Raw genomic sequence first — 18,356 nt, forward strand, 5'->3', positions numbered from 1 at the left:
CTTCCATCTTGAACATCGACTCCTACAGAAAACAGCAACGCTTAAACGCCCTCGCTGTGAGTGTGGAACAAGGCCGGCACGATTTCGGGAAATATTTCGGACCAAGACACTGCAGGCAGCGTCGATGCGGGTCCGTCAGCGAAATCGCGCGCTGGCACTTGCTACACTTTTTAAAACCGGTGATTGGCCGGAACATAGGCCAAAAAAGCTCCGCCGCGAGATCGAAGGAGCGGGGCCTGAGCCACGCGGCCGACTCGGCCGAGTCGCCGGAAGAAATTTTTTTTTTTTTTTAATGAAATAAAAGAAATAAACACACGAAAAGAGAAAAGAAACTCAAAACCGCGGTTATGGAAGGCAAAAGAATGGGAGTTCAATCAGCGCAGGAACGAAGAAAGACTTCTCAGCTCCGCGGAAAGAAAAGAACTGAGGAGACACACCTGGACCATCGAGCGGGAAGGCACTGGCGCATGCACGGTGCGGGCATCTCGAAACTTCTGAGTTTCTTCAAGCAAGACATGCTTGTGAGACGTCCGTATCGGGGCTCTGTCGGATGGCATCACCCACTAGTGAGAATACCTGCCTGCTTGTCCTGGGATAATAATTATTTTATTTCTGCTGGTCCACAGGTGTAAAAAGGTTGAAAAACACTGGTTTAGAAGATCCAAATTTTTCCAGTTTCTTGTGATTAACTGCAACCCAACTCCAGACATTACCAAGAGAAGCTTATCTTTGTGACTATCAAGCGAACTCTCAGGCATAATTGAAGTTCCAAATAGCACAGTTACTTACCGTAACAGTTGTTATCCAGGGACAGCAGGCAGCTATTCTCACAAGTGGGTGACGTGATCCAACGGAGCCCTGATGCGGACGCCTCACAAGCAGTCTTGCTTGAAGAAACTCAAAGTTTCGAGTCGCCCGCACTGCGCATGCGCGAGTGCCTTCCCACCCAGCGTAGGGCGCGTCTCCTCAGTTCAGATAGCTAGCAGAGAAGCCAACCCAGGAGAGGTGGGTGGGATGTGAGAATAGAATGTGCCTGCTGTCCCTGGGAGAGTTGGCAACTTAGGAGAAGAAATTTTGCAATACTGTTTGGCCAAACTGTCCATCCCGTCTGGAAAAAGTATCCAGACAATAGTGAGAAGTGAAGGTATGAACCGAGGACCATGTAGCAGCTCTACAAATTTCCTCAATAGGTGTAGATCTGAGGAAAGCCACAGAAGCTGCCATTGCTCTGACCTTATGGGCTGTGACTTTACTGTAAAGGGGTAATCCAGCCTGGGCATAGCAGAAAGAGATAAAAGCCGCCATCCAGTTGGAGATGGCACGCTTAGAGATAGGACGTCCCAACTTGTTCGGATCAAAGGTGATAAAAAGTTGAGGAGCAGTTCTGTGCGGTTTGGTGTGGTCCAGATAGAAAGCCAAAGCACGCTTACAGTCCAGAGTATGAATAGCTAATTCTCCAGGATGAGAATGAGGCTTTGGAAAAAAACACTGGAAGAACAATGGATTGATTGAGATGAAATTCCGAGACAACTTTAGGAAGGAATTTTGGATGAGTGCGAAGAACCACCTTGTCATGATGGAACACTGTAAAAGGCTGTTCCGCAACCAATGCTTGAAGCTCACTGACTCGACGAGCAAAAGTGAGGCCAATGAGAAACACAACTTTCCAAGTGAGGTACTTCAGATGAGCCTTGTCAATAGGTTCAAATGGAGGTTTCATAAGCTGAGAAAGAACAATATTGAGGTCCCAAACCACTGGAGGCGGTTTGAGAGGAGGATTGACATGGAAAAGTCCTTTCATGAATCTGGAAACCACAGGATGAGCAGAGAGGTTTCCCTTGAAGCGGCTGATGGAAAGCAGCAATTGCACTAAGATGGACTCGTATCGATGTAGACTTGAGGCCAGAATGAGAAGGTGCAAAAGATAGTCCAAAACTGAAAATAAGGAGGAACGTTGAGGCTCCTGATGATGAGAAAAACACCAAGTAGAAAATCTAGTCCATTTTTGGTGATAGCATTGTCTAGTAGCAGGCTTCCGTGAAGCTTCCAAAACATCCCTCACAGCTTGCGAAAACTGGAGAGGAGTTACGTTGAGAGGAACCAAGCTGTCAGGTGGAGAGACTGCAGGTTGGGATGAAGCAGAGATCCTGATGCTGTGTAAGCAGCGATGGAAACACTGGTAGAAGGAAGGGCTCCCTGCTGCTGAGTTGAAGTAGAAGGGAGTACAAAGGTTGCTTGGGCCACCGAGGAGCAATCAAAATCATGGTGGCATGGTCGGACTTCAACTTGACCAGAGTCTTTTGAATGAGAGGAAATGGAGGAAACGCATACAGAAAGCGATTCGTCCAGTCCAGAAGAAAAGCATCTGCCTCGAGGCAATGAGGAGTATAGATCCTGGAGCAGAACTGAGGCAGCTTGAAGTTGTGGGGGGCTGTGAAGAGGTCTATCCGAGGCGTTCCCCACAGACAGAAAATGTGATGAAGGGGTGTGGAATGGAGAGTCCATTCGTGAGGTTGGCGAAGACGACTCAAGTTCTCTGCTAAGGCATTGTCCGCCCCCTGAATGTAGACAGCTTTGAGGAAGGTGTTGTGGCAAATTGCCCAATCCCAAACTTTCAGAGCTTCTTGACAGAGGGAGGTTGATCCCATGCCTCCCTGATTGTTGACATAATACATGGCGACTTGGTTGTCCATGCGAATAAGGACTACACGGTCGTGAAGCAGATGTTGAAAAGCATTGAGAGCATTGAAGATCGCCCTGAGTTCCAGGAGATTGATGTGACACTGTTGATCCGTATTGGTCCAATAGCCTTGAGTACGGAGACCATCTAGATGAGCCCCCCAAGCATAAATCGTCGTTTCCAATGAGGCGAGGCATGCCTGGATGAGTGCTTCGAAGAGACCCTCGATCGATGATGCGAGCTGTGTCTTGAAGCAGGCCTGGACAAACGAGGCGCATGTGTCTTCGCTGAGGCTCCCAGAGAGTGGATGGGGCTGGAAGCGGTGGATCGAAGCAGAAGTGGTTGACTGGAAGAACCACGAGGCACTCGCAAAGACTCGAGGCCTTGTATCGAGTGGATAGGTTCCAATGGAGGCACTCGCAAAGACTCTACTTGCATCGAGTGAATCGGTTCCAATGGAGGCATGGCCAAAGACTCTGCTCCTTGCGATGCATGCATCGATGCCAGACCAGACACTCGCAGAGACTCTGCTCCCTGTAGAGAGTGTGCGTATGGCTGAGGCACCGGAGGCGGCTTGACCTCGCGGGAGACCTCCGCGTGCCCAGGCTGGATTTGAGAGAGAAGCTTCGGCCCCATTGTGGTAAAGAGCTGAATAAATTGCTTGTCAAGTAAGGTCTGGAACGAAGCCAGCAAGGATGGATCCGCGTCACCAACGGGACCACCTTCACGGACTTCGTGCTCCTTCGAGGCAGTGTGAGAGTGCTTGGACTTGGAAGCCTTGGGCACTTTGAGCACCACCGGGGGAATGGGCTGCTGCGCTATCTGACCTGAAGAGACAGAGGAAGGCACCGCAGCCTGCATCGAAGAAGAGCCGGTACAAACGAGGCCGGTTTGATGAGGCTCGGAGCAGAAGATGTGGAAGCCTGGAGAACCTCGGGAGAGGCCGATGGTGAAGCACCCTTCGATGACGAAAGCTCCATCGAAGACTCCATGCTGTATAGCTGCTCCCACAAGATGCAACGACACTTGAAAGCACGGGCTGTAAGTGTTGAACAAGGCCGGCACGATTTCGGGAGGTATTGAGGCCCAAGACACCGAAGACAGCGTCGATGAAGATCCGTCAGTGAAATTGCGTGCTGGCACTTGGAACACTTTTTAAAAACGGTAGCAGGCCGGGACATAGGCCGGAAGAGCTCCGCCGCAAGATCGAAGCCTCTGGGCTGCGGCCACGTGGCCTGCCCGATCGAATGGATGGAAGAAATTTTTTTTTGAAAAACAAGAAAAGTACGACGAAAATCAGCGATTAAGAGAAAAAGAACCCAAAACCGCGGACTTAAGAAGGCACAAGTGAAAATACTTCACGCAAAGAGTCAAAGACGGATTTCTCGGTTCCACGGAAAAGTAAGAACTGAGGAAACGCGCCCTACGCTGGGCGGGAAGGCACTCGCGCATGCGCGGTGCGGGCGACTCGAAACTTCGATTTTTTTCAAGCAAAACTGCTTGTGAGGCGTCCGCACCGGGCCTCCGTTGGATCACGTCACCCACTTGTGAGAATACCTGCCTGCTTGTCCTGGGATAAAAAATGGTCCCATATGATAATGGAATAGGAACACCAAGATTTGAAGTAATTTTGCCCCATAAACTCATGTGCGAAGTCGGTGGGGGAGGAAATGTAGTCGGTACTCAATCCTGTTGAAAAAACACTTGTGGGCCACGCAACCCGAGTTTAAGCTCTTTGAGGACAAAACCTTGGAGCAAGCCATGCTCTCAAGGGAAAGGTTCCTGAGCTCCCGGACTGTTAATGCAGTCTGTCCAGGCAGGTGCCCTGTCAAGAAGGCTGCCCCTTGGCTATAGACTACTGCCCTTAGAGTCTGTGTTCTATGCAGCAGGAGATGTCCCTAAATTGGGAGCCTCTGCAGCACTGAAAAGCCTCATGACCGAATTAAAAAAATAATAATTTAAATTTAAAACAAACATGAGCAAAATAGACAGTCTTCTCGCATGTATAGAGTAAATTTGAGGTATTACAGGACAGCCCAAAGGAAAGGGAGATAGAGCAGAAAATGTAAATAAGGCTCACTTCATAGGTTCTCATGACCATATAAACATAACCCAAGTGTTCTAGAATGGAAAAATAAAGCAAAATTGCAACTTATTTGCCTAGTAATAAAGAATGAATACTAGTATATTAAATGCATCTGACAATGAACAAAATTATTTTGGGGCCTTTTTACTAAAGCTTAGTGTGTGCTAAAAACCCCATTTTATACCTAAGGCTTCTTAGCATTTAATATAGGCTAATTCCATTAGCATGCGCTAAGCTTTAATGAAAGAGCCGTTTGTGCATTAGTAAATGGCACCTCGCTGTCTTTTAAATGAGGTACTTTAGAGTTGTTATTCAGCCTCTTTCTTCTGAGATACAGAGATACAAATTTATAAATATACATATAGAAATCTATGTTAAAATTTTAAAATTAAACAAGAAATCTTTGTTCTCAGATGGTGATTTTGCATGCATAGAAATAGCAAATAAAAAGATCACATAGAAGATATTTTGCCAAGCATACATACCTTGGATTCACATTATGCACTTCTCTATCACTAGAGTTTCTCTGAACAGCAGTATATTTTTCTTCTTCTGTTCGGTCATCATTTTCCAAGGCAACCCGAGCTTTGTATTGGGCACTTGATTCAATCTCTTCAGCTAACTGAGTTGCTCGTGCTTCTCTTTTTAAAAACTCTTCTGAATTATCTCTCTCTAGGGGCACTCTATAAATAGATTCATATTTTGCTAAATACAGACACACACTCAAATTATAGTTATACCCAAATTATTCTGAGTGTGTTTTACTGGAAGTGTACAAAATTTTAGAATGAATTTTAATTCAGCAATTAGAAATTTTTTGACAATCCATTCAGCTATACTGAAGTTGAAAGGGCCTCTGACTGTCTGGCATTCAAGTTGAAGTATTCTATAGGCTTAAAAAGAAGACAGAATAAGTTTTGAACCCTGCTGTACTCCACCTTTCTAACAGAAAAAAGATCAAATTCAAGATGAACAAACGTAATCAAGGTCTGTGCCCCATAAATGGCAAAAGATAATGCTTTGATAACACCAGTACTGTACATCACTATTGTCACGTGCTGCAAGTGAGGGTGCTGTGCTGCTCAGGGGGAAGAGGAAAACATCTTGACTGGTAAATTAAATACTGTCAACAATACTTGGGCTTGAATGGAAGATTAGGTTCTTAACTTGTTAATCTTCTTTCTGTTATAAGAAACAGGATTCTATACTGAAGCTGTTGTCCTCCTTTAGTTGCAAACTTTGCAGAAGGATGTCACTCAAATAGCACAGTACTTACTGTAACAGGTGTTATCCAGGGACAGCAGGCAGATATTCTCACTGATGGGTGACGTCACCATGGAGCCCCGGTACGGACACTTCAAGAGCTTAAAAAAGCTCTTGACGCTCACACCGTGCATGCGCGAGTGCCTTCCCGTCCGGAGGCGCGTGGTCCCTCAGTTACGATAAGCCAGCTAAGAAGCTAACCAGGGGAGGTGGGTGGGTTGTGAGAATATCTGCCTATTGTCCATGGTTAACACCTATTATGGTAAGTAACTGTGCTTTATCCCAGGACAAGCAGGCACCATAGTCTCACTAATGGGTGACCTCCAAGCTAGCAGAGATGGGATGGTGGGAGAGTTGACCAAAGAAATACATTGGAAAACAGAATGGCCGAAGTGCCCATCCCATCTGGAGAAAAAAACCAGACAATAGTGAGAAGTGAAGGAATGAACTGAGGACCAGGTGGCAGCTGTACAGAGTTCCTCAGTAATGTAACCATAAGGAAAACCATAAAAGCTGCCAGAACTCAAACTTAGGGAGTGGGACACGATATCCCCGTGCCAGGCCAATCTGAGTAAAGAAGAACGAGAGAGAGGCAATCAGCCAAGTAAAAATCGTTCCCATGAATATAGGATATCCAAACTGAGTTAAATCAAAAGAAAAGGTTGGAAAAAAATCACTGCGGCTCCGACCTGTGTTAACAAGGAAGACAAAAAAACGCTTATAGGACAAAACACATAGAGCCAGGATCCTCATAGGAAACAACACAGACAGAATAACTGACTGAATGAAATGAAAATAATAGAAGATACTGTGGACATGAATACAGAATCATCACCTTAGTCTAATGAAGACTGATTAGAATGAAGCTGCTAGCAGGTCATAAAACTCACCGATCCCTCTGGAAGAGGTGAGAGACATAAGAAAAAAACCATTTTTCAGGGAATAAACTCAAGGGAGCTGACGCCATTGTTACAGATGGTAGTGTCAACAAGCAGGAAGAACCACAGGAATAGTCCAGATGACAAGAGGGTGGTTACACACATGAAAAACCCCTGTCATGATACTGGGAACCAGAGGAGAAATCAGAAAGAGGGCACTCCTCAATAGATCAAGGGAAAAAATGCAACAGCATTAAAAGGAAGTCTGAAAGCTATAGACTCGAGACTAGAAACAAACAAAGAAAAAATACCACCGGGTAAGAAGGTAGAAACAGGCAGAGAAAAAGACACCAGGAAAGAAACCGAAACCACTTTTGATATCAACAAGGGTGAGTAGCTGGTGTCCTGGCAGAAATCAAGAAATGGGCTGAGAAAGATGTAAATGAAATGGACGCAGCCCAAAGAAAAAAAGCCAATGAAGAATGAAAGAAATCAAAGATTCCTGAGTCGGAGTGAACCGAGCAGGAAAATGAGAAGAAAGGGCTCCCTAAAATTTGAGTGGACAAAGAAGGGAGAACCCATGTTGACTGGGACAAGGTGGTAACAGCTCTCATAAGCTTGAAGAAAAAGCTCAACAGGAGAAGAAGCGAAGGCAATGCATATAAAAAATATGCTCGCCCAATCCAGGAGAAAAATAAACAATGCCAGACAAAGAAAAATCCTGGAGTAAAAGGATTAAAGAATCCTGCTGAAATTGGCTGCTAGGAAATTCAGCTCCCCATGAATAGCAGAAAGAGCAGATGGCCAATTGCTTCCAAGGTGAGATGGATAACCTGGACATACAGATGGATAAACTGGACATACTGGCCTCACTTGTGTATGCTGGACACTACAGACCTATATTTTCCCATAGCCTGGCCCAGCCTGTACCTTGTTGTCTGTGAACACATGTATCCTTTGAAATGCTAACCCAGCTGCCATTCTCTGATGGGAGGATACTTCTCCAAGGTTCTGCTGAGCTGTTATCAGTGCTGTATGACTTCACATATGCCAGGCACCCTGGAAAGCCATAAAACATTTATAACAAGCAACATTCCCTGCAGGATGAAAGAGGAATAAGAGACAGAACTCTTACCCAAGCTGGACATTTGCTGCCTGTCTCTGAAGCAAGTTATGGGAACCAAGCACAGCTGGGGTGCTGGAGGTCACCCTTGCCAACTTTCTGCATAAGACTATCTACAAGGACGCCATCCTGAAGATGCACAGTGTTGTAAAGCCACAAATTAGCATCTGCAAGGTGATAAGGATCTCAGAGCTGGAGGAAGAAAGTTCAAAAAGAATTCTCTGTTTCTGCTCAGGCCCCCCTCCTGGGGGGGGGGGAGAAGTGAGAGAGGCATGGACTGGGGGGAGGAATAGTTAGGTATACATTTTTGTACCAATAGGGAAGTACATGACCAGAGTTCAGGGATGTGCTTTTTTGAAACAAAGGAAGAATTTATCTATATAACAATCCATGCATCACAGGTAAAAACTAGAGAGAAATTCACTTGGGTATGCCAGCTGGGACATGCTAGCCCCCTGCTCGGCATATGGGTGTAAGTTCTACTCTCCATTGCATATTCTGAACTGACAATATATTTATTTCTGCTATGCCTTTGCTGCTGTAATTTTGTAAGTCTTTATACTAACAATAAAAAAATATTGTCTGTTTTTGGGACATACAATGCCGTCTCGTAGTCATTCCAATGAGGTAAACAAAGCGGTATTTTACTTCAAAGGGCACAAAAACAGGGCCTCCTGAGTTAACAGGAGAGAGCCCTAGACTCCTTGCTGAATTACATGTAGTGTAAAACCCCTGAATTGACTGTGCAAGGAAGGAGGACTGGAGGACAGAGTAGATGATGAAAATCATGAGGTCCTAAAAATATCATAAGAATAATTAGGGGAAAAAAAGGGAAAAATCCGATGCCTGTCAGTCGAAAGACCCTGAGGCGGCAGAATGCCCATATGAACACCCCCTCCAGGCAGAAAATAGATGCAGCAAGCATTAAAACCATGCAAGGAGGTAACAAATAAAAAGGGAACCTCCGTAGAAAGTAGAGGAGAGACAAGCCCTCGCCTGGTACTATTGGAAAACAAAAGACCACTGAGGAGTACATGAATGTAGTCTGACCATGGCATAACAGAACCAGGAGAATGCCAGTTGTTCAAAAGAAACAACATGTGTAAGATTGAAAACAATCTGAAAAAAAAAACACTCTCAGAAGAGTGGAGTCAAGAAGTATCCCAAAGAAACACAGACAGGAATACGGGTACAGAAAATGAAAAGCTAAAGAAAATGAGATGGGTGAGAGAAAGGTCTGAACCATCTCTCAGGGAAAAAAACAACTGGGTAAAAAACCGGATGTTCAAAAAATGGAAAAACAAGAAGGCCCTGTAATCGAATGGATGTGGCCAGAACAATCAGACATCCCCTGAATAATCTGGGAGGGAAAAACCCAAAACTGGTAAGTAGAATGGTTGAAAAACACAGTTCGAAAGCCGTATGAATTGAAGCCTATAGTGGCTGCCCAGAAAATCAGGAAGCAGAGCCATGAGGTCTGAGATCCAGAAAAAAACATAGTCATCCAGTGTCTTTGACAATGAAGAGAAAAAAAGGGAAGAGTGTCCCTAACTCCAGTAATCGAAGAGAACCCTTCAAGGAGAATTAGCAGTGGAAAACAAGAAGTACTGCTTAAGATTCCCCATAGGCTCTCAACAGAAAACAGAGTTTGAGAACAGGATGAAAAGATTAATGGAAGTAAACCTAGGCTCGTAGGAATACATGAAGACTGTAAAGACAGCCGATGTGAAAGTGAAAACTGCTACACAGATGCAGACCAGATCAGTTAAACCAGATCTGCAAAACAGGTACTGAAATTGAAAAACGGCTAAAAGGAATGTGAACACAAACGTATGCCAAGGAAAACCATTCAGGCAGTAGAAGGATCTAGTAAGCCCATTTGGCTAACCGGTCCCCAACCTTGTCCACTCTGCCCAGAAATACAGAGGCCTACACACTAGCCGTGAGGAGGAACTCCACCAGGAGGGAAACAAAGACACATGTGAACTGCTTCATAGGGCATGTCACAAAAGTCTCCATAGAGATCAAGGAAGGGAAGCAACCACCCTTGAGGAAATAGGTAGAAGAAAGGAAAAGAAATTCCGTAGGGAAAGAAATGACTGTACAAAGTCAACTGCCAAAGGAATGCATTTACAGAAATATCCCCTAATGGATCTGTAAAAAATGATATGTCATGCAAGTATGAAGGCTTTGTGAACCCCACTCAAGGGAAAAAAGCACATGTAAGGAAGAAAACATCCACCACTTCAGAGAGAGATTGAGCATAGTTCCAAAAGATACCCCAAGCCTCTCAACCAGGCAAAATCAAGACCATCAAGGAGTCGGTGTCGAAGGACAAATACAGCTTGAAAACTGCAAAGCGTTTCTATACCGGAACAACACCGACACCGGTAACTGCAACGACAACTGTCACCATGCAATCCAAGAACTGTATGGATGTCTGTAGTTGCTAAATCTCTGTCTGGACCCTTAAAAGTGTCTCTGGGAAGAGGAACTGGAGAAGAACTGGCAGGATCTATGAGAGGAACAAAAATTGCCTCTACCACCCCCAGCGGAACATCGAACTCTGGTGTCTGGTGGATTTGGGATAGTGATCCACCACACTGACCTTAAAGTCATCCAGGACTTTGCCAGAAAGCATTTACCCCTTAAAGGGTAATCTGCTTAGTTGCTTTGGAGGCTGAATCACCCACCCACTGCCTAATCCAGAGCATCTGGCAGGCAGATATGGTGTAAGCCGATATCTTGCTCATGACTCTGATGATGTCATAAAGAGCATTAGCCATATAATCTACTCCTTCCAGAATAAAATAAGGACATACGTCCTCCAGCTCCAAAGGACTACACAACAACCTCATATGACAGACTTGCATCACAAAGGAGGCAGCTGCTGCTGCTTTCATATCCAAAACTAGTCCTTCAAACTGTCTTTTAAGGACCACGTCCACCTTGCGATCCTGTGCATCCTTTAGCATCATGTTTCCCTCGCTGGGAAGGGAGGTATGCTTGAGCTACTGCAGAATCCATATTTGGCTGTAAAAACAGCTGTTGGGAGTCTAGAACCAAAGGATAAAGCACGGACATAGCTTTTACCATGTTTAAGGAGCCTTCTGGGGACTCCCATTTGTCAGCGACTACTGAAGTGATGTCCAGATGTGCCAGGAAAAAGGTAGTCTGTGTGTTTCTACCGCTCATAATGGAACACTGGGAGGTGGAGGGCTGCTGAGGGCCCAATTTCAACTCACAGAGTGTCCGAAATGACATGAGAAACAGTAGCAGTCTTGAAAAGACAGCGCACTAAAGGACTGTCACCCTGATTAATAGCAACCACAGCCTCCTGACCTCCAGGCCCAGACAGGGACCCTAAATCATCCAAGGACACAGTGGATCCCTGAGATAAAAGGCATGGAAAGGGACTTTCAGTCCTGCTCCGAATAGTCACTGATGCTTGTTCCAAGGCGGAAAAGCCTGACTGGGAGGGATCTCCCTGTGTCAGGGTTGGGGTGCTTGCAAAGCTCATTAAAAAGGCTTTCAACAAAATACTGACAAAGTCTGAAAACTCCTGGACAGGTGGCCCCTGATATCCAGAGGGTTGTTACACAGGGGTCCCACAGCCTGCACTCAAGCCTCTGATAAATCAGCAGGTGAGCAAGCTCCCAGGGGAATGAACCCCGAGCTCTCAATGTTCCACAAAACAGGCTGGCTCCACAAATACACTAAAGAGATTGGCCTGCAAGCAGCAGATTGCCCTCATGAGTCTGCATCCTTTTCCCAGCAGAGTAAGCCCAAGAAGGGAACCTTCGAGCACTGAAGCCACGAAGAAAAAAGGTCCCCACGGATAAAAATGCCCAAAAATAATAAAAAGAAAATAGAGCAGATCAAAACACGTCTTTTCAGTTTGCATGCACAAGGAAAAACTGAAAAGGGAGCTATTCTCTACTGCTGAAGGTGAGGAGTAGAGAGATTTGAGTGACAAGCTTCTGCAAAGTTCATGACTAAAGAAGGACAACAGCTTCAGTACAGAATCATGTCTTTGCAACAGAATATGGTTATAATCAAAGACTCCATCATGCTTGGCTTCCTATATATATATATTACAGAATAAAGCCTTAAAAACATCAACCCCATATATCAAAACTGTTAACAGTAAAAAGAGGGGAGAAAGATTTTACAAATAAACTAACTTTGTCAAATCTTTAATTATAATCGTTATGACAAGTGAATTATATATTCATTAATAATGAATTTTTAATGTTCATTAATTCATCTATTTCAAGTATTGTATTGCTTATTTCCTCTCTAAGTATTTTAATGAATTTGTGGTGGATTTGTGGTGGAATTTGTCTGTATATCATAAATTATACAGACGTCAGTCTTTGGAACCTCTTATGATATATATCATTCCAAGTTCCTGTCTTATATTTTGTTTTGTATAAAGTTTTCAAGAAGATAAATTTATGGTATTAAAAACAAATTAAAAGATTAAAACTAAAAATGAACTAAAGATTAAAATTAAATAAGGTTTATAAATTATAAAGATGAAGATGGCGGCGATGTAGAGGAGCTGCGAGAGACGCTGATAACAAGCTCCTTGCCTGTATTTTCTATACCTGAAATCGATGCCTTCTAAGAGGAAAGGGGTGCTTAGGGTCTCTGCCTCGTCGGCCCTGACGTCCACCCCGATTCAACAGACGATGGACCGTTTCTTCGCGCCTTCTCCGGCGCCCATACAAGCTGGAGTGGAGAGCTCGGCGTTGGGCGGTGACGGGAGGGAGTCACTGGCCCTTTCGGGCACTGAAATATCGTTGTCTCCTTCGGCACCCATGACACCTCCGTGTCCGGCAACAGCCGAAACACTGTGGCGAGAGACACACGCTTCCGGAAGTGAAAGCGTGGGGTCTCCCGGCGAGGGCACAGCGTTGTCGGCGGAACGGCAGATGGAAACAGCAGCAGAGAGAGGGGATCTTTCTCTCTCCCAGACGGAGGTTTCTATGAATAGCATCTGGCAATTGCTTCAGAGGATGGAAGGGAAAATTGAAAAATCAACTGAAGAGGTAACAAAATTAAATGAAAAATTGGAATTATTGACTGGGTCAGTTGAATCTATGAAGTTAGAGTATACAGGCCAAGCCAAGCAAATGCAGATGGATATACAACAATTGCAACAATTCAAATTGGCTTCAATTAAAGACAGCTCCACTATTCATAAGAAACTAAAACAATTTGAAAATTTTAATAGGCGTTTGAACCTCCGCTTTCTAAATTTTCCTCAAACTTCAGGAATGTTACCTATTGATTTGTTGAAAAGATACTTCATTGAGAATTTGGAAATTTCTTCTAAATGTATTCCTCCAATTAATAAAATTTATTACCTACCAAATAAAAAGATGCCTGACGGAAATGGAAAGGCAAATGGAAATGAGATTGGGAAAGTAAGAGAAGGAGAGACAAATGTGATAGATTTTGCAAATGTGACGGCTTTACTGGAACAAACGATAACATCTGAAATGGACAGAGCAACATTATTAGTATCATTTGTTTTTGAACAGGATGTGAATATGATTATGAAATTGTTTTTCAAAAATTCCCAAAAATTATTTGGGGGTCGGAAAATATGGATATATCCTGACGTAGCTAAGACTACACAAGAACGGAGGAAAGAATTTCTTGCAATGCGACAACAGACTATAAATATTGGAGCAACATTTTTATTGGTGTATCCCTGCAAATGCCTGGTTAGGTACTTAGGTGTTAAATATGTTTTTTTCTCTCCTAACCATCTGAAGGAATTTCTAGATGTTAAGCAGATCATTAAGGATTAAAGATTAAGGGATAATAATAGTAATGGGCGCTAGATACATTATGCCTTTCTTCTTTGCACTATTCCTCTAAATTTCTCTCTAATTTTAGTTTTGGTCACCCCCTGTTTATTGTGGTCTAAGAAGGGGTTTATCATTATGATGATTGTTGTAAAAGTATTATTGTGTTAAAATTTTCTTCCCTGTATTCAATGTAACAAGAATTAATTCTTGTAAAATAAGATTGTATAATTATAAATTAAAAAAAAAAAAAAAAAATTATAAAGATCAATTAGAAATTTAAAAAAAAGTTTGGTAGGAGGTGGTGGATATAAATGATTATAACAAAATACAAGACAGGAACTTGGAATGATATATATCATAAGAGGTTCCAAAGATTGACGTCTGTATAATTTATGATATGTCCACCACGAATTCATTAAAATACTTAAGAGAGGAAATAAGCTATACAATACTTGAAATAGATGAATTAGTGAACATTAAAAATTCATTATTAATTAATATATAATTCACTTGTTGTCATAACGGTTACAATTAAAGATTTGACAAGGTTAGTTTCTTTGTTTATTTGTAAAATCTCTTTCTTCCCTCTTTTTGCTGGCTTTCTATATGTGGCATGGTGCAGACTTGCCAACCAGTGTTTATGCATGGGTGGCTGTGGACCATAGAAAGTGGTAGGTGCAGCTTTTGGACAGACTGTATGAACTATGCAGTCTATTTGCTGTCATTTACTGTTATCTAATAAAATTAATAGATAATACAAGTGTATTCCAAAAACCAATCTATTTCTACTGCATTTGTTTTCTAACAACATTTACCTATGTAGCAAATTTTACAAAGTTTACATTTTTATAAATTGTACTATTATTTTCACCAACTTACAGCGTTAAGTGTTGCTACTAGCTTACATATAACAGTAAAGTCAGAGGAAAAAAAGTAATGCAGCTCTGGAATTCTGGGACAAAAAACTAATCAATCCACTGTAAGAATACCATTTGAATATTTAATGTAAATAAAAATATACATATGGTTTTCTTCTTTTAATATAATCACTTAAAATTCTGTTTCATAGCTCTCTTCTATCAACTACAGTTCAAAGTAGGTTACAGGGTAAGAAAGGAAAACCCATAATACACAGAAAATTAGTATTACTTACCATAACAGGTGTTATCCAGGGACAGCAGGCAGATATTCTCACATGTAGGTGAAGTCATTCACAGAGCCCGGTATGGACAGTGGTAAAATTGTATTATCACTTTAAGATTTTTAGAAAGTTTGCAACTGGCTGCACCATGCATGTGCGAGTGCTTTCCTGCCTGACGTTGGCTTGCGAGGTTATCAGCACTATGCCCAAGTGAAGAAGCTAACTAGGGGAGGTGGGCAGGTGAGAATATCTGCTTACTGTCCCTGGATAACATCTGTTACGGTAAGTAACTGCTTTATCCTTAGACAAGCAGGCAGCATATTCTCACATATGGTATTCCCTAGCTTTAGTAAAGGGATGAAGGGAGTATTGGCCCATAAAAAAACCCCATAAATGCTTGTTGCTTCGCAAGAAAATCAGGTATACTATCTGATACGAGTAGGTAGAGGCAAGGGAATGAAATACATATAGACTAAGTAAAAGAACATTATCCTCAAGAAGAGGAGAAAGAGAAGAACCCAGGGAATACTACAGTAATGGAGGTTGTAAATAATGGACAACCTCACAGCGGCAGGGGAATCCAAGCATAGGTGAGGAAGACGTCAGAAAGATTCAAAAAGAAAAGAATGGATATTGGCAAATGTACATATATGCACGACCACTCCAAAAAGAATAGGTAAACTCAGGTGTCTCAGGAAGACACAGATGGGAGTGAAAGGGAAGTTTGTCAAGCAAAATGAAAGCATGGTTCCCATTGGTTAGAATAGTTTCAAGTAAACTAGGAAAAAGCACAGTAGTAAGGAGAGAAAAACATTACTGTAGACCATAGAAAGAAACAGAAGCGGACTGGAAACAAAGCCACATGTTAAAAATGCTCCCATTGAGGGCTGTGAGAAAACTACTATTACTTATCACTTATATAGTGTTAAAAGGTGTACACAGCGCTGTACATTTTGACATTTATAGACAATCCCTGCTCTGAAAAGCTTACAATCTAATTTAGACAAACAGACATGGCATAGCTCTGTTATGTCTTGAAAATGACCAGAGCTAGTGCAAGGATAGCATGAAGTAGCACTTCCAAAGAAATACGCTGGAAAAAAGGGAAACTAGCAAAGAAGTGTAGTAAAGTAAGTGAATGGGGAATGGAAATGTGCGTTATCCTCATATGGAAAAACAAAGAAAAGGATATGCAAAGGTTTTGCAGAAACTGGGCCCATCTTCTATTGAAAGAAGAGGAGAATAGTGAGCTCAGAAACTTGAGAGTCTTGAAAGCAAGTCTCTACTCTGCAATCCATCTCAGCGAGACAGATGATGCGACTCATGGATCACTTGGTCTCTACAATTCATGCAACCCCCTTTGCAAGACTTCATCTCAGAACAGCTCAGTGGACTCTAGCATCTGAATGGTCTCAAACTCTCGATTCCTTATGAAAGGAAGGAAAGGGGAAAAATAGAGCTACCATAATCTGATTGCAAATAATGGAGAAGTACAGCCAGAAAAAATATGTGTAGTAATGAACTTAAACTGTAGAATGATCAAAAGACAGCTGCATTTTGCTCTCAATTTTTTTTTTAATAAGAAAAAAGAAACAAACTAGACAAAGTCAAGCCTGTTAAATGAATTGCTTGATACAAAACTATTAATTTACCCCTGAACTAAGAGATATCAACTGAAGGTGAAGAATACCATAGAGTTGAAGGCGACTGAATAAAATGAACAGAGGCAATGTGCCTGTGAGTTAAGAGTTGCTTCATAGGTTTCAAGAAGCAAGAGAGGTAGGCAGAGCTACACAAAGAAGGTGGCCACAAAGCAATAGAGAAAAATACAGTAACCGTGCAACCAGACGAAAAGTATCATTGAACAAATATAAGAGGAAGAGAAATTTTGCCAGAAAGCATAGAAAGGCAAGTAGTAGAACAGAAAGTTCAGCAACCCAGCGGAAAAGAATCGTAGACTCAGGCATTAATTTTGATTTGTAGCACTAGATGCCAAATAAACCATGGAGAGCAGTTAACGCTGGAAACTTAATTCCAGCTGAAAACATGTGATAGATACTAAAAGTAGAAGAAACCAGACATACTGTCGTGGGGAAATGAAAAAATAATAGTACCACACTAGAAATGCACAGAATCAAATTTGGAACACTGAAGAGGGAGTGAATAGTAGCTACTACAAACAGCACAGAGATCCCAAGTAAAAGAAATAAGAACATAAGAATTGCCATCTCTGGATCAGACCCTGGGTCTATCAAGTCTGGTGATTCACACACGCAGAGGCCCCGCCAGGTGTACCCTGGCAAAGTTTTAGTTCCCATATCACTGTATGCTTCTCAAGGGAGATGTGCATCTAATTTACCCTTAAATCCTAGAACGGTGAATTCTGCAATTACTTCCTCTGGGAGAGCATTCCAGGTGTCCACCACTCGCTGCGTGAAACAGAACTTCCTGATATTCATCCTGGACCTGTCCCCCCTCAGCTTCAGTCTATGTCCTCTTGTCCATGTCACATTGGACATTGTAAATAATGCTTTCTCTGTTCCATAAGTGAAATGTAACTTGGAGTGGTTGCAGAGAGCTACAAAACCAACATCACAGGATGTGAACGGTAGCACTGTCAAATAACTGAGATAGATTTTGATTGGAAATCCTTTGAATTTATAGTTTATTTAGTTACAGCCCCCCTTTAACAAAGATACAGTGGTGCTATTAATATCTTTCAAGTATTTAAACGTCTGTATCATATCTCCCCTGTCTCTCCTCTCCTCCAGAGTATACATACAGTATATTTAGATCTTCCAGTCTCTTCTCTTACTTTATTTGGTTTAAACACCTTACCATTTTCATTGCCTTCCTTTGGACTGCTTCAAGTCTTAATATCCTTCACCAGATATGACCTCCAAACAATACAATACTCCAAGTGCGGCCTCACCAATGACCTATATAGGGGCATCAACACCTCCCTCCTTCTGCTGGTTTATTCCTCTTTCTATGCAGCTTAGCATCCTTCTGACTACAGCCACTGCCTTATCACACTGTTTAGATGCCTTTAGATTCTCAGACACAATCACCCCAAGGTCCCTATCTCCATCAGTGTTTATCATCCCCTCCCCCCCCCCACCAACACATATGGCGCCCTCTGATTTTTACCCCCCAAATGCATCACTCTGCACTTCTTCGCATTAAATTTTAGTTGCCAGACGTTAGACCATTCTTCTAACTTTTGCAGGTCCTTTTTCATGTTTTCACTCCCTCAGGGGTGTCCACTCTTAAAAATATTGATATCATCCGCAAAAAAAGCTATCTTTACCTTTCAACCCTTCAGCAATATCACTCACAAACATACTGAACAGAATTGGTCCC

At 42.6% G+C, this 18,356-nt stretch overlaps 1 protein-coding gene across 17 annotated transcripts in view; it reads right to left on the reverse strand.

The window, feature by feature from the left end:
- ATXN2 (ataxin 2) overlaps positions 1–18,356 on the reverse strand; it is a 735,162-nt gene that overhangs the window by 400,632 nt on the left and 316,174 nt on the right. For 16 of the 17 annotated variants that reach the window (XR_004540365.1, XM_033955177.1, XM_033955169.1 and 13 more), the window contains one exon: positions 5,252–5,449. The exons of the other annotated variant lie outside the window; for it this stretch is intronic. Coding sequence is in view for 15 of the 16 variants with exons in the window: in XM_033955177.1 (XP_033811068.1) it covers positions 5,252–5,449 (198 nt within the window). In the remaining variant the exon portion in view is untranslated. The remainder of the gene's footprint in view (positions 1–5,251; positions 5,450–18,356) is intronic. 17 annotated transcript variants of the gene reach the window in all.

This window comes from Geotrypetes seraphini, chromosome 8 (genome assembly GCF_902459505.1).
Source record: "Geotrypetes seraphini chromosome 8, aGeoSer1.1, whole genome shotgun sequence".
Classification (NCBI taxonomy): Eukaryota; Metazoa; Chordata; class Amphibia; order Gymnophiona; family Dermophiidae; genus Geotrypetes; species Geotrypetes seraphini.